A 16,429-nucleotide genomic window follows, 5' to 3' on the forward strand; every position below is an offset into this window, starting at 1 on the left:
GTTTTTATATGTATTCATCTTGAGCATTGTTTGTCGTGTATGAATATTTATGTCTAATATTTTTTGCACATCTGTTTATAAGTAGCAGTTGAAGCCTATTTAATATCATTCTAAAATCTTAAAATGGAAATATATAAAGGCAATTTAAGATGAGAGTACAAATTTAAATGAAATTGAAATATTTTTAATAGGATGTTAAGGTTTAGTTATTCATTGGGTCCTAGAAAATGTAAGAAATGTTTGGTAATGAGGAAATGTATTTTACTTAAAATTTATATTTGAAGATTTAGTCAAATAAGTTATAATCATTCATATATTTTTCAAGCCATTTCTTATGGGGTAGGTGAAAATGATTGATACTTAAAAGATGCTTCTTTTTAATTTTTTTGCAAAGCTACTCGAGGGATATCTGCACTAGCTGTCCCTAAATTAGCAGTGTAAAAGAAGAGGGAAGCTAGCTTGTCATCACCACTCACAGCAAACTTTTGGGCTACTCTTTTATCAACGAATAGTGGGATTGATCGTACATTATAATGCCCCCACGGCTGAAAGGGCAAGCATTTTAGCGCGACGGGGATGCAAACCCACGATTTTCAGATTACAAGTCGCACGTCTTAACCCACCTGGCCATGCAGGGCCTAGTCAAGAGAAACGTGAACCTCACAAAGATAATAGTTGAACAGTTTTGAACAGCTTATTTTATTAAGTAGTTAATATCTATTACTGAATATATCTTTCACTTTGTGCCTAGCATGGCTAAGTGGGTTATGGAGTTCGACTCGTAATCTGATGATTGCAGGTTCGAACCCAGTCGCACCAAACATGCTCGCCCTTTCAACCGTGGGTGCGTTATAACGTGACGGTAAATCCCACTGTTCGTTGGTAAAACAGTAGCCCAAAAGTTGGCAGTTGGTGGCAATGACTAATTGCCTTCCCTCTAGTCTTACACTACTAAATTAGGGACGGCTGGCGAAGATAGCCCTCGTGTAGCTTTGTGCGAAATTCAAATAAATATTTAATTTTGATCTTGGAAGATATCTTCATCTGTCGGAAGTTAATGTTAAACGTCAATGAAAAAGGCAAAATTCGACAATAAATAGAGCACTGTATTTTGTTTTTCTCTCTTTGGTTTTGGGTATCATATGTACTCTGGAGTGTCAGGTGCTCTCTGACTTCTTCTGCCTTTCTTTACTTATATGATCATGCAGTGTTGGTTGGTGTTAGTCACTGCTTTAGGTTCAGAGTGGGCTGAATTTACTCCGACCCTTTTAAGATCAATGTAATTTTGGCCGAAAAGCTTGATGTTAGTTTCGTCTGACCAAAGAATACTCTTCCAATAGGTGAAGGGTTTATCTACATGCTTTCTTGCATACCTCAATAGTTTAATTCACAAAATAATTTATGTAGATGTGTATTGGTATAATATTTGTAATATATTATATTTCTATAAGTCTTATTGTGATACTTTTGAAGTTATGAGCAAAAAACTACTCAGGACGCAAGGGATACAAACACTTTCTGTCGTAACTGGAGTTATGTTGAAAGAGAATAAAATTCATATAATACGTTCAAAATCTTTACAGTAAAGGTAATCAGTTTCTAAATGCAGGTAACTTTACACGTGGTTTGGGGTTCACCACGTTAATATTTGGTAACACAGACATGCGAGTGAGACGGCATTACGAGAAGTTATTGAAAATCTTTCCCACCACTGAGAGTCTATTTTAACACCGTCTTCACTATATGGGAGGACAGTTGTATATTATCTTGTTGGAAATTGTATAGTCCCCCCATCCCCCTGGAATAACAGTAGTTATAATCCTTGTCTTCTTAAATTAGATCACGTTGTTCAACAAGATATAAAGCTCTTACGGAAAATGGAAAGCCAACTTCAAAGAAAATTTTAAATTTTAGCCTCGCCATAATGGCTCATAAAATGTCTTTAAGTTGGTTGTTGTTGTTTTGGAACAGCTCTTTTTTTCTTTCTTATTTTTGTCTTTATTTCTAGGATTATTTCATAAAATATTTCAAATGATTTACTTAAGGTTATCAGGATCTCAATAGCAATATTCTGCAAAGACAAAATTTCATATAATACTTTTATTTCTCAGTGTAAAAAAGTTGAAGCTCTTACTTATTTCACCAACCAGTTAAACATGCAAATCTCTTGTGCTGAGATACAAACGTTAACACTTTTACACTTAAAATGTATTTTTGATAGGTATCTATCTCCTATCACACAAAGCTATCTCAATTACTCTTTGCACTCTGAGCTTTGCTGAAAAATATTTTTGTAATTAGTGCATCAGTCTTTATACCCTATCAACTTTATGCTTTTTCTAAACATGTGCATATCATGTGACTGTTCTCCACCAGTAGTGGCACATCTGTCTCCCTCTACTATTCCTTCTTACTCCTCACTTTCAAGAATTAACCTGTTCTAAGTGAAGAACACCAGTCATGAGGAGGGCGGGTGTGAATTACCAATGGGAAATTATATTTTGATGTCAAAAAATAACTTCTGATGTGGTATTATCTCCACTCTATAAAGGTAAAAGGGTCAGTTAAGAAGCACAGCAGAATAACTAACTATCCAGAATGAACAGAAGTACTCTGAGATGAATAAAGTACATAAATGTGGTACTTCTGGAACAGGTATGCTCTTTGCACTGGAAGTTGGGAATTAAAGTAGAATGTGTGAAAAATGGAACAATAGGTTCGATCATTAGTCATGTATAAATAAATGTAAGAACATTGAACTATATATTTTCTCACCCTCAACAGGACAGATTCTATAACTCATTTGTAACCACAAGATTGTGGATAAGGCATGTAGACCAATACACACACACACACACCAACAATCAACTGTAAGTAGAATACCATCATTGTTTGTTCTCTTGTCTTCCTGAGAGACAATCAGTCACACTTTTTCATTTCCAGATCTACATTTGCTGCTAACGTACATTACAAATGCACTGAGAGCTCTTTCTATTTACATTTTAATTCTTAAAAACTGTTATATTCAGTGAAGCTTTGTTCAGAAATTATATCTCTTTCTGAATTGATTCCTCTGCAGCAAGTCTGTCATGAATTCTGTTGGTGTAATTTCATCTTTTTTACGAATAAAATCCAAAACAAAATATTTTGCAATACATTTAATACAATAAGGAATACAATTTAAACTTTTCTTAATTTATTATTTTGCAATACTAAACATGAAAAATATATAACTACACAGATAATTACTATTTACAATGAAAATGCCATTTGAAGTACTTTTGCATACATTCAGTTGTCTTTCCGATCTGAAAGACACAGAATTGTCAAACATATATTCTTCGTTTTTATTATTCTGTTGCTGATTTCTGTGGTGTTTTCCACGCTGACACGAGCGCTACTTAATTCTATAATTACGTCACCAGGATGAAGTGTCCCAGTGAGCGAAATCAGTGTTTCATAATCTCTCATCAGGATCACGAAAACTCCTGGAACGATTAAAATAATACATATACAATAGATACTTTTTACCATTTTTACTTGGTAGTGCATCTACTTACTAAACATAAATTCATCTAAGAATAGCTAACGTGCTTTGTTTAGCGATGTTAATGAGGTTAGACACGAATACAAAATAGTTTGAAAAACGTATTTTTCACATAAGGAAAAAATGCTTGAATATTTTGATCGCGATAACCAATTAAAATCCTTTTTTCCATTAAATTATCTTGTTCTTGTTGATGATTCCACAGTTTCGGTTGGTAAAACTGCTTTATTCCCTATAACTCTTTATCATTTTTTATAGGAAAGTATTTCCCAAACTGGTAGTTCAATGTATTCTAACAAATTAATTATAACAGTTATATTGAATGTTGTTTAACTATTTTTGGCACAAAACATAACAACGCATTGCGCCTTGTTTTTCTCTTCTTCTTTTTTCACAACATACATGAACTTTAAAGTAACAAGAAATCAATGAAAAACACGCGGAACAGCAACTTACAACTATGTAAGCGTGATTACGTATTTTTTTTAGGCTTTGTTATATAACTGTTGGTAATACAACGTACCCTGAGAAAATAGGTCATTATTGACTGTGCTCAATTCGCATATTTATTACCTGACTTATCCTTCAAATTATAAACTTGTTCTTGGCTCTTAACTACAAGTGGGGAGACAACATATTAGGTCATATTGAATAATTTCTATGTTTTTCCTTTTTGAAATTGTTAAGTGAGTAGGGTGTGATACTGTAGTAGACTGAAAAGGACAATGGTATTTATTTAACCTCCATCTTGATCATCAGTTTAAAACCTAGAACTTCTATGCGCAGTTATTCCATAGGTGGCTTTGAGTGAAGAATATGTTAAAACATAAATTAATCAATCTGTCATGACACTTCTGTGTAAATCCGTGTGTGTGTGTGCGTTTAATCTTAGCAAAGGTCTATCTGCACTATGCTCACCCTAACTGTTTTATAAATTTTATTTTCCAAACATTTTTCAGCGCAAATTGTAAAACTAATAAAGTTTGTTTGTTTTTGAAATTCACGCAAAGCTACACGATGGCTATCTACGCTAGCTGACCCTAATTTAGCAGTGTAAGACAAGAAGTAAGGCAGCTGGTCATTACCACCCACAGCCAACTCTTGAGCTGCTCTTTTAACAACAAATAGTGGGATTGACCGTCAGTTATAACGCCCCCACAGCATGTTTGGTGTGACGGGGATTCGAACTCGCGACCCTCGGATTACGAGCCGAGTGCGTTAACCACCGGGCCATGTCGGGCCCAAAACTATTGAAGTGAAATTCAAAAACGTTAAGTTAAAGTTGTTTCAGTTACGATGCAAAACCTGCTGGACTAAATAATTAAATTCAAAATACAATAACAACAACTTCTACAGTAGGTAAATCCTGACTTTAATAACTACATCATATCGAACTTTAATATGGCATCATCATAATTAGTTTAAAATTGTTGTTATTGTAATTTTAAATTAACCGTTACCTTATTTTCTGCCGGATTATGCCATTGATAATTTTGTTTCTCCAATAATTAATTAACCTGAAAATAATATATTGAACACATAGTCCTTTCATCTTTGTTTAGATTTGCACTCACGAATTATATTAGTAATTTAGATGTTTGGTGAAGGGAACTCTGATGTGATTTGTATCAAGAGCAGGTAAGCAAAATGAAGAGTAACAACTATTTTTATTTCTTGCTTTTCAAGTTCATACGTCATGCTGTGTTGTATCCTACAGACTGTATAATTATTCTCGTGATTCGTGGCATGTGCACAATTCACTAACGTCACGGCAGTACAAATTGCAATGTTAAGCGTCCCTTAAGTGACAACATTTCAGTGTCTAGTAACTAAGTTTAAGACAGACATCATACTACTATACAGTGGTGCAAGTTGTTAAAACAGGTGATCTCTCCAGGTCATCTTTCGTTGTAATAATAATAATCCTCTTAAATTTCAATTACACGACCACACATTTCACCCTGTTCAGTATTGTGGCGACTAGAGTATGGTTTGGAGAGAAAAAAAATGTTGTTAAAGCACAGATTGTTGTTTTCCTTTTATACAAGCACGAAATAAAAAGGTGAGACATCTAATTAATGTCATACCACGCTCAGAGCCTCGAAAACGCTCAATGGCTGAAAACAATATTGCACAAAACGCTGCGAAAACACCTGAAATTGACTACCAGTTTGGAACTTAATTGGTTGTTTGTATGCTTCTAAGTATAAAGCAACAGACTAGGTTATACACACAGTGTCCACCCTGGGTGTGAAACATTAATTGTGGAGTTATAGGCTTTCAAGCTGACCGCTAACCCTGTAGAACGCTTCGGATTTGGACGCTTATACAATTCACAATTGTTCAGAACATATGCAACAGCATTACAATAGAACATTTTCTTTTATATACGTATTGAATTGATTTTTGCCAAGTTACCTAATTAATTGTGGACTTCCTTAAATGTCCAAACTCCATTTCATTAATTAATTTTCAGTTTTAGTCATTTTGTTCCGTCCGCACTTTTTTGTTTGTCGAAATAGAATTTTTATCAAAACAAATCTAAAACTATTTTTTTTAGAAACATAAGTAAGGTATACAAATAACAGTACACTGTTCTAGTATAATATGTTATAACTGCACTCATTTGTTGGAATATATTATAAAATACACTGTTTTGTTATAATATATTATACTAGAAAAGTATAATTTACAGTTTATCGCGCTAGAATGGTTTAATTATATACTCACAGTATAGAATTACATATTTTATGGTAAAATATAATAAACCAGAATAATTGACATGATAACTATCAGAATGGTTTATAATACATCTAATAGAGCGTTCTATGCCATTCTGTATCCTACTATCTCAGCATATTTTATTGTATACTATATTATAACCCAACTGTTTATAATATATCTTATTAAAACAGTAAACGTTACCATAACGCATACTATAAAAATGTTTCAAAATGTACATTTAGAAAATTTAGCTTCATGATACATGCTATAGAATGTTGTATATTGTAATGAATTATGAATAGCTGTTTGCAATATATTCACAATAAATTGTCGTATCAGCACATTTCTCCACGAAGAGTTATTAATGCTTACATCAATAAAAATATTACTCTTTTCATTTCTATAGTACACCATTTTCTTTATAGTACATAAAAGATAGATATGTAATGATTTCAGTTGTTATAACAGTATGACATACAATACGTATCATAAGAATTAATCTATTTGAATCAAATTGCAGGAAGAACAAACTACAACATCAATATAATAGAGGAAATGAAATATTGTTACTTGATTTTAGAAGAACGCGTATAATCATAGAATACAAGACATATTTAAAACACTGTGAGCGGAAGCTTTGATTGTGAAGAAGTGAAATAATAAACGATTAGATCCCGAGATATCGCTTTCCTTCATTTCCTTGCTAGAGATTGTAAACAAATACTTTAACTGGAAAGGTAATATTTCCTTTCCTTTGAACATTTTACAAAATTATTCAGACAAATCCAAGAACAGAGTGCAGCACAGATAAAGACAGGATTCAACTTACAGAAAGTAACATCATAAGATACCTGTGCTCTACCCATCACGGGTATCGAAACCTGGGAAGCCCGGCATGGCCAGGTGGGTTAAGGCGTTCGACTGGTAATCTTAGGGGCGTGGTTTCGGATCCCCGTCACACCAAACATGCTCGCCCTTTCAGTCGTAGGGGAGTCATAATGTCCGGTCAATCCCACTATTCGTTGGTAAAAGAGTAGGCCAAGAGTTGGCGGTGGGTGGTGATGACTAGCTGCCTTCCCTCTGGTCTTACGCTGCTAAATTAGGGACGGCTAGCGCAGATAGCCCTCAAGTAGCTTTGCGCGAAATTCAAAAAACAAACCAACAAACAATCGAAACCCGGATTCTGGTATTATAAATTCGCAGACATGTCGCTGTGACATGCCACTGTGGGACATTTTGGAGTTTGAAATAACATATATATATATATATATAGTTTTTGATACTTTACCCTAATAAACTAAGGAACTCTGCACTTTCCAAATAAACTCTCACTATCATACAAGAAATATAAATTTTGAAAATTATTCTATCTGAACATAGTTTTACGGTACTCCTTTCACGCTATTATTTAATTCAGATAATAATACATCGAATTGATATTAAGCAAATTCACTGACTTTTTAGTCCAACCATGATATTTTATTTACATCCCCTGGTGGTAAACCAAAGAAAGTTAAAGATTGACTAGCTATCATATCCTGTTATAACTTAATATCGTCTCTAAATGGAATTCGCACTGAGTTAAAATCCACTCACATTTTCTCCTAATATAATTTGTATTATAGCCCCTATATTCATTCAAACTGCCTCTAGAATCTAGATAGTAAAGATACTATATTTATGGAGTTTGGCAGTATGAAACTTAAATTATACTATCCATAATTAATACTGCTTTCTATATTGGCTCATTATATTCTTTCCAGATATACCTTAAAGTATGCTGTCCGTACTTAACAGTGCTTTCTAGAGCGGAGCATTATATTGTCTCCAGATATACGTTGTATTATGCTACATACAGATGTGATTTAATGTGCCCCCGAAACGTTTCTGATACTACATTATTTTTTGCATTATGAAGTCATAGCTATATTTGGTTTAGGTACAGGTTAATACTATCTTAACATATTACTTAATACTTCCTCATATGTGTCTTAATACTACTTGCAGATAAAAAAATTAACATTTATGGCTAATTTTACGTATTTTTAATACTTTTATATTCCACAAACTGATTTCTCGTCATGTATCTGAACGCTTTTTTTTTAGCTGTTTATAGAGTTAAATTTATAATAAAGTAATAAATATCAATTCTTGAAATTTTCTGGTAAATGTTTCATAAAACCAACAATTATATTTTAAGTTACAGATAGTAACAAATGAGACTTCTCTGGCTAGGCTTAACAAAACAGAGGTACGGAAACAGACATCCGAGCTTCCTTTGTGTCACATTAGGAAGCAGCAGCTTTCTGTCAAACAGAAAGATAAAGTGAACCGTGCTGCTCTATAATATTTCACTGATGATCTTCCAAACGTAATTATAATGTAATACTGTTGTTTATTATTGTAATTACGTGTCAAAATTACGAAGAATTTAATTCGCTATACATCGCTTTATAGTTTCATTGTTAAAATTAAATCTGAAAAATAAAGTATGTAAGCTATAATGTGTCTGAAGAGATAGCTATAGGCAAACAAATGAAATAGTAATATTAGTATTGTTGTTACAACTAGTTCAAATAAAAATACTTGTGAATTAACATATGCGAGGTCATCTATGTTATCACCACATAACCCGTAATAAAAAACTGTTCGTTTTTCTTTTGTTCTTGTCGTTTTTTGCCGTACTGAATAAATTGATTCTATTTGTTTTCAATACTTTATACTGCGTATGGTAGAAAACAATAGCTGAGTTTTCACAAGCATGGTGATTTCATTTTGGTAAGTGAGCTAACACTAAAATAAAACAAAAACGTGTTAATTTTGGTGTCATGTTTATAGGTGATAAATAACCATTATCAAACCGTTGTACACTGAATAATAGTTCTGATGTTGTGCTTATACGAAATAATATTTGTAACTTATATCAAGCAAATATAACGATTCTGAGCTTGATTGACCATAAATCAAATACCTTCTCGATTCAGGCTTTTAATAACAATTTTACTAAAAAAAATCGGCATATATATTATTTTATAATAAGGTATATTTATAACAATCCAAACTATACATTTATATTTACGTTAAGTTGCAAAGTGTTTGTTTCACACACTAAATTATAGTTAGTGTAAGGTTGTCCTTTACCATTATACTCTAATTTCAAAATTACCAAAAGCGATATTTTAAATTTGTATAGAAGCGATGTTACGTATGTAAAACATAGCTGTCGTTTTACACATGCTATTCTTTCATAAAACATGTAGTGCACCTAATACCAGTTATAGGGACAGTACATCACAAAATTAATAGTTGTTCAGGATTAAAAACAACTTAACAGATAGCGATATGTTTATACAAAAATAAATCGAAATATTGTAAAGAATGTTAAAAAATATAATTGATAAGAATAGGAGGAACAATAACTTGAATATATAAAACTTAAATAACAATACACATGAAAACAACAACATGAAAGCTACATTCATTGTGCTCTTGCTCATAGAATTAAGATATGAACGAACTGCAACTGACATAGAGAGAAAAAAAATATAGCGTGCTCACCCGCACGGCTAGATTACACTAAATGTTAGTGCTTCGATAACGAGATTCAATGTTGGGCAACAATATTTCAGGCATCATTGAAGAAATTCCTGTTCGTGAATTATCGCAACAAGTTCTTGCCGTGCCAGAGTCTAAACAAATCCTGATGTAACAATGCGTAGAGTCTGCTGAAAGATTTAAATATAGTAGAGAGAACAATGTTCGTATGTTACAACTGCTTTGGGGGTGAACGTAGCAGATAGAACGTGAACGTAATAAATAAAATAGAGATCATATATTGGAAACTGCTGAAGGATGAACGTGGTAGAGAGAATGATGATAGTAACTGTTTGTTTCATTGGACGGAGGTCCTGCGTTAAGGGGTGACATGGGTGCATAACCTGAGTATTGAGTTATCTCGTAAATTTTCATGTCTGCTTTGGTGTCATCAGATATTATATTATTGATAAAAAATGGGTGATTAGAAGAATTATAGTAGGGGTCAACTCTCACGTGGCCAGAGGCTAGTATGGTAGGGTAAAGTCAGACCACGAGTAAATAGTCCGAACTGGTGAGGATCTAGCCCACTATACTGTGAGTAATTCGTGTTGATCTGCGGACTACAACACGTCGTTTCCAGTTTATGGTTTTCACTACCATCTATCAAGGAGCGTTCATGACAGTTATAGTTGTCTGTGTTAGTAGCTACTGTCAGCAGCTGAGATTTGGCAGACAGAGAGGAGGCAACATGCTGCTGACCCTGGTTGGAATTGATAATCTGTCCCGAATGTTGTGGTGGATAAGGAGAAGGGTTGTCAGGAGGCTTTCTAGAAGTGTCCGCCGATTTCAGGTGCGGTGGAGAAACACCGATCTTCGATTCTATACTTTGCTGTTTCTGTTGTTGTTCGATGGCTTTATGTGCTTGTCGAAACACTTCTTTCTTTTGACATATTAACCTTTTTTGGCGACGTAGGTAGCAACCATTTTCAAACATGTTTCCAGAGTCTGGGTGCAGTGTCCAAAAGCTTCCTTTACCTGGCTTTTCTTGTGTTCGTGCAACTTTGACAAAACAATCGTTAAAGCTCAGACTGTGACGAACGGAATTCTGCCAATGCTGCTGGTTCTGCTGATAATATTGAAACAAATCCATGATGAACTGATAGATCTCGCTGAGGGTTAACATCTTACTTGGACAGTTCTGAATAGCCATCGTGATCAATGAAATGTATGAATCCTTATTCATACATGTGTGTGTAACTACGTCGGTAAACTTTATCCGGGCGTCCACGCCCCATCGCTACATTGGATGAACTAGCTACACTTTCGGTACCAGAGGGTGAAGGGCCGAGGCGACCACACATAAAAAACTCCGTGCTGGGAACAGTTGATACATTCATAGAATTAAGTCCAGTCACTGTATTCATACAGGACTGGGTAGTTGTATCATTAATTTCTAAGCATAGAGAACTCATTCTTCCAATAGGATAAGTTTGTGGAACTTGAGTCATACATGAAGGCCCTCCACTTATCCCCATTCCTACTGGAGGTCCCATGAAATCTACAGTTGCAGTAGAAGTAATGTTAGTGGATGTAGAATCAATGTTGGGACCAAATCCTTCTGTGGTATAATTCAGAGTGAGACTTGAACCTGTGTTGATACTGGTCGTGCTGTACGTATTGGTCATAATACTCATAGTTTGCAAAGAATTAATTGTAATCTGAACGTCCTCTTAACCTTTCGCGTAATCATAATTTTTAGTTTCGTTTAACCTTGAAACGAAGTGTAAGGTTTGTAAAAAGCAACATTAAATTTCGTTGTAAATATAATTCACAAAGTCAATTGTAACATAACTCTTATTTCTTTCTTACTCACATTCGAATATGGTCTTATCGCTCTAGACTTTTTAATGGTTTCGGTAAATGAAGGTTCAGTTGATGCCTGTTAACTTTCTTTTAATATAATATTTTATCACTACTCTACACTTTATCACAAACTTGACGATAACAGGTAGCTGATACAGACATTAATCTGAGATCTGATAAGAACGCAGTTCTCAGCTCAACAAATTATATTATCCAAACAAACATTGCTGGTTAGCTCTTATCAAGTCACAACGAAAAACCTGATAGAGTGAAGAGAACAACCCACCAAAGAGAGTTAGTTATGCGGACAATCGACTACCACCGCTTGGGTACCGATCCTATGAAAATACGCCTGCCGACGAACTGTGTACATGAAGCTACGCCCTTCTTCTTTGTTTGAATGCAAATCTGGCACAGAAAGCTTCAAATTAGCCTTGAGTTACGCCTCCAGTTCTAATACCCATACCAGCTGTCTTGAGAATACATTTTTACTTCAAGCAGGTTCCTTGTTATCACGAATTACGCCGACACTGTTATTCTTATTGGATGATATGTAGAAACGTCACCTAACTCCGCCTTCTTACCAAACTCCCTTTCTTCTAGAGTATTAATAACGATGGTAAGTTTAGCGTCATCGTGAGGTGAAAGTCAGTTTAGAATACTGACCGGCTGTATTAATAACTAAATACATACATCATATCCGCAATCAGTTGTGAGTCTTGTAACCAGATTTTATCTTTCTGTAATATATGTTAGCACAATGTTAGAGAAAAGTGCAATCATAACCACACTTCAAGTAGGAGTTATGCCACTATGCTGATATACAGAAAATATATGTGCTGTATTTTACTACGATTCTTCTGCATTTTATATCACGTGCATAGAGGAAAGGTTTTTACGTCTGTAGTCATGAAAATAGAAAAATTCACATAAAGGGTGATCATATTTTGTTCAACCAGCACAATGGAAGTCAAATAGAAGTAGTATTTGACTTTTGACTGTTACTGTTAAAATGAAAATAGGAATATAATGTTCATAGCTCATAATAGAAAAACAAAAATAACTCGTTAGGCTTCGTGCAAAGCTATTTGAGATAGCAGTCCCTAATTTTGTATTTATACGTTAGAAAAATGGCAAATAATCAGCATCACTTATCGCAAACTTTTTGGGTTATTTTAATCGAATAACAGGATTTGGATGTCACGTTTAGAATGCACTCATGACCTCAGCGTAGTATGAGCAATTTCTTTTTTCAGTAACTTGACGACAGTTTGGCACGGCGAATAAAAGAGCTCATCTAAAAATGAAAAAGATTTTTACTGTCTGTTATGGTGGGTACTTAAATTGTAGTTAAACATTCTTATTAGATTTCGATAGAGAAGAATAAGCTAATTGTAGAACTATTAGTTAAAAACAAGTAAATATTGATAGAACTAACTTGAAATACACGAAAGACTGTCTACTTGTAACAAGATATATTTATGATATAAAAACGATTGTAAAACTATAGTAATGTATCGCTCAAAATTCAACAAATAAATTTCTGAAACAAATCACAGTGGAATTGGTTTCTTATGAAATCACGCTAAACTGGAATCATAAAATGTAGGGTTATATGATTTTTATTATATGATGAATGTTTCGTGTGCTTATATTTTAAAAGTACAAAAATCATATATGTATATATATTTAATGGTACGATATATTAAAAACTAAATAACCCATTCATATTTCCTGTATTTTAATTTATGATATAAGAAAACAGTTCTCTGGTGAAATATGAAATGAAAACTTGGAATTTCTTTAAATAATTCCATCCTATTCACTTGTTTATTATTAGTCACAAATGATGTAGGTCATTAATATTGCAGCTGCTAAACGTTCTTGCTTACTGAACGTTCAGTACCCATTTATTAATCCATGGAAATAGTATTTTTTAATATACTGTTAATCAGGTGAGAGTGGTCTGACTTAGAAACGTTTCTCTAAGGCTAATCTAGCAGTTTAGTTGGTTTGAAACAGTAGATCAACGAGATGAGTGTTTATTAAAGTTCTCTATCAAACAGTAAAATAATTAGCACCGTTAAAACTATTTACTGTTAGCAAAAATTAATATTGTAGAATTTATTCCTTTAGTAGGAATTACTGCATTATTGGGTTTCCTACGTCTTCTTGCACTCCTTCATCTACAAGCTTAAAAACCACCGTACCATTAAGCAGATTTCAAAAGAAGTATATCTACCATTCAATCACGTTATTTTCTGCAAAGGCATCAAGAATCGCGTTAAATGTGAGAAGCGGCTATCTGTAGTTTGTACACGATGTCCTGTTAAGCAAACTAGAAGGACGTATCCGTTATAGAACCCACAAAACACCGTTTTACATAGTAATTTTAAAACATTACACTAACGTATCTGTTTAAAATTGTATAAACACGCTGTAACTATATATGTTACACACTTATGTAGGCAATTTTGATATTTTAAATAAAACAACTGTATTTTGGAGCCGTTGAATAAGTAAAATAGGTCTTTGTAGATGATATAAATATTTATGGCACAGTGTTATTTGATTTCAGTAGATATATGTCGTTTGAAGCTGGTGATACAATTAAAGGCTTTATTGCATCTTTGTTGGACTACTTTGTGCCTACATCTTTACCTTTTTCAAAACCTACTACGAATGCAAAGCTTTTCAACGACTTGTCCTATGATTTGACAAATATATTTGAGAAATGAAATCACTTTGATTTAGCTTGTCATTACATTATTTGGAATTACATGAGCTTCAATATGGGTGACGTTTATTTCTGGATGGATTTAAACTTGTTAATATCACTGCCATTGAAATAACTACAAATTCATTATGAGCAAAATAACCGTCAACGAACTATCTAAACATTAAAGAACTTTGACTTCATGTTTGAGGCAACTCTATGGTATCGCTCCAAAGCTAATTACTCCAGAGCTGTGTGCTAATACGGTTTAGTTGTCATATATCTTAGAGTAGTACCCAAGTTTATGTGAAGAGTACATAAGCATGACAAACACTTGCAACGAACTATCGTGTTGGGACTGCAAATTAAACGTTATTCAGATAGGAGAGATATAACTGTTTGTCAACTAACTTTTCGAAAATGTTGTCTTATCTTATGCTTTTCATCTTTCCTTATTCTTATAACGTGCATGTAGTCTTTTGAATGTGTTTTTATACAAAAAAAAACTAATTTGAAATGATGTTTCATTGAGATGAATAGATTTAACATTATTCTCTTTAAAGAGATAAATCTAGGATATTTAAGGATGGTTTTTATTATAGATATATGGTACTTCTTAAGTGGAATATATTAGATTTGTCTAACTGGTGTATTTTACATACGGAGTAAGTGAAGCTTGTGAATACTGAGTATTTAATCTATTTGTTGATTGAAATTTGTAATTATAACATACATTTCTGTGGATCAGTCTTTGGCAAAGAGGTTTTTTTTCCTCTTCAAACGTAAATATTTGTTGTTGACATTATGAGTGTTGAGAAATCAAATTTATAACAGTTCAAAATGTTTCTTACCTTACTCTTAATGTGTCGTGCTTACAGATCTGTACGCAGAATGTTTGGAATTGAGTTCTAATTTGTGAAATCAAAACCCAACATATATTGTCCAAAGAATTATAAAAGGTCGGGTACACCCCCCAGAAAATTTCTGAAAAATAAGTGCTATGAGATTAAATGTGGAAGCAATTTTGCATGAACTATAACTGAAATAATTGTACGGTTGTTTTCATAAAATCTACAAACATCCAACAAAAAAGTCAGCAAATCATCATTTTGTTGTAACACTTCATGGGAAGCTAGACTTAAATTAGTATAAATATGTATGTTTTATTACAGTGAAGTACTGTACTATCTACATGCAGAGTAGTGATTAATGCGTGGAATTTGATCAAACAGAGACAATTATTTAAAGCTCTGAATACAACTGTGATAATCAACAGTGTAACATTTGACTTGTTTCAATATGTTATTTTAAAACAAGCAAATTGTGTTGCTGTTTGTTTATTGTTGAAATTTATCGCCAACAAATCACAGACGCCTACTACAAATAACCTAACCTACAAAACCTAACACGTTAATGCTTTTCTAATCCACAAAAATTTTGACTATGTGGAAAAAGTTAAATATAATAAGAAGCTGCATTATAACTACACAAGAACATTATTTTACAATACAAATATAGGGGATTCGGGACGAAACCCCCTACGTACGTGCGTGACTTAATATTTACCGACACACACATTGGGTCTATAATGTAAATAAAGTATAGGTTTACATATATCAAGAAGTGATGATTTTTTTAAGTCAAAGACAATCTAATCTTTTAAAATGCCACTAATGGCACTGCAGTATGTTTACAGACTCACAATGCTAGAGGCCCGGCATGGCCAGGTGGGTTAAGGTGTTCGACTCGTAATTTGAGGATCGCGGGTTCGAATCCCTGTCGCACCAAACATGCTTGCCCTTTTAGCCGTGGGGGGCGTTATAATGTTTCAGCCAATCCCACTATTCGTTGGTAAAAGATTAGCCCAAGAGTTAGCGGTGACTGGTGATGACTAACTGCCTTCCCTCTAGTCTTACGCTGCTAAATTAGGGATGGCTAGTGCAGATAGCCCTTGAGTAGCTTTGCGCGAAATTCAAAACAAACACAATGCTAGAAACCAAGTTTCGATACCCGTAGTTGGTAAAGCATAGATATCCCAAAGT

At 33.7% G+C, this 16,429-nt stretch overlaps 1 protein-coding gene across 1 annotated transcript; it reads right to left on the bottom strand.

Moving 5' to 3' along the window:
* Positions 1-3,212: 3,212 nt before the first annotated feature.
* LOC143242808 (uncharacterized) lies at positions 3,213-11,038 on the bottom strand. Its single transcript, XM_076486310.1, has 2 exons — positions 9,830-11,038; positions 3,213-3,488 (listed from the first exon to the last, which is right to left on the bottom strand). The coding sequence occupies exon 1, from the start codon at positions 11,016-11,018 to the stop codon at positions 10,311-10,313; it is 708 nt and encodes a 235-aa protein (XP_076342425.1). The 5' UTR covers positions 11,019-11,038; the 3' UTR covers positions 3,213-3,488; positions 9,830-10,310.
* Positions 11,039-16,429: the final 5,391 nt, after the last annotated feature.

The sequence above is a fragment of the Tachypleus tridentatus genome, unplaced genomic scaffold (genome assembly GCF_004210375.1).
Source record: "Tachypleus tridentatus isolate NWPU-2018 unplaced genomic scaffold, ASM421037v1 Hic_cluster_2, whole genome shotgun sequence".
NCBI lineage: Eukaryota > Metazoa > Arthropoda > Merostomata > Xiphosura > Limulidae > Tachypleus > Tachypleus tridentatus.

What these genes read in the sequence shown, in the direction of transcription:
- LOC143242808 (XM_076486310.1), bottom strand. Translation starts at nt 11,018, where the DNA reads ATGGCTATTCAGAACTGTCCAAGTAAGATGTTAACCCTCAGCGAGATC.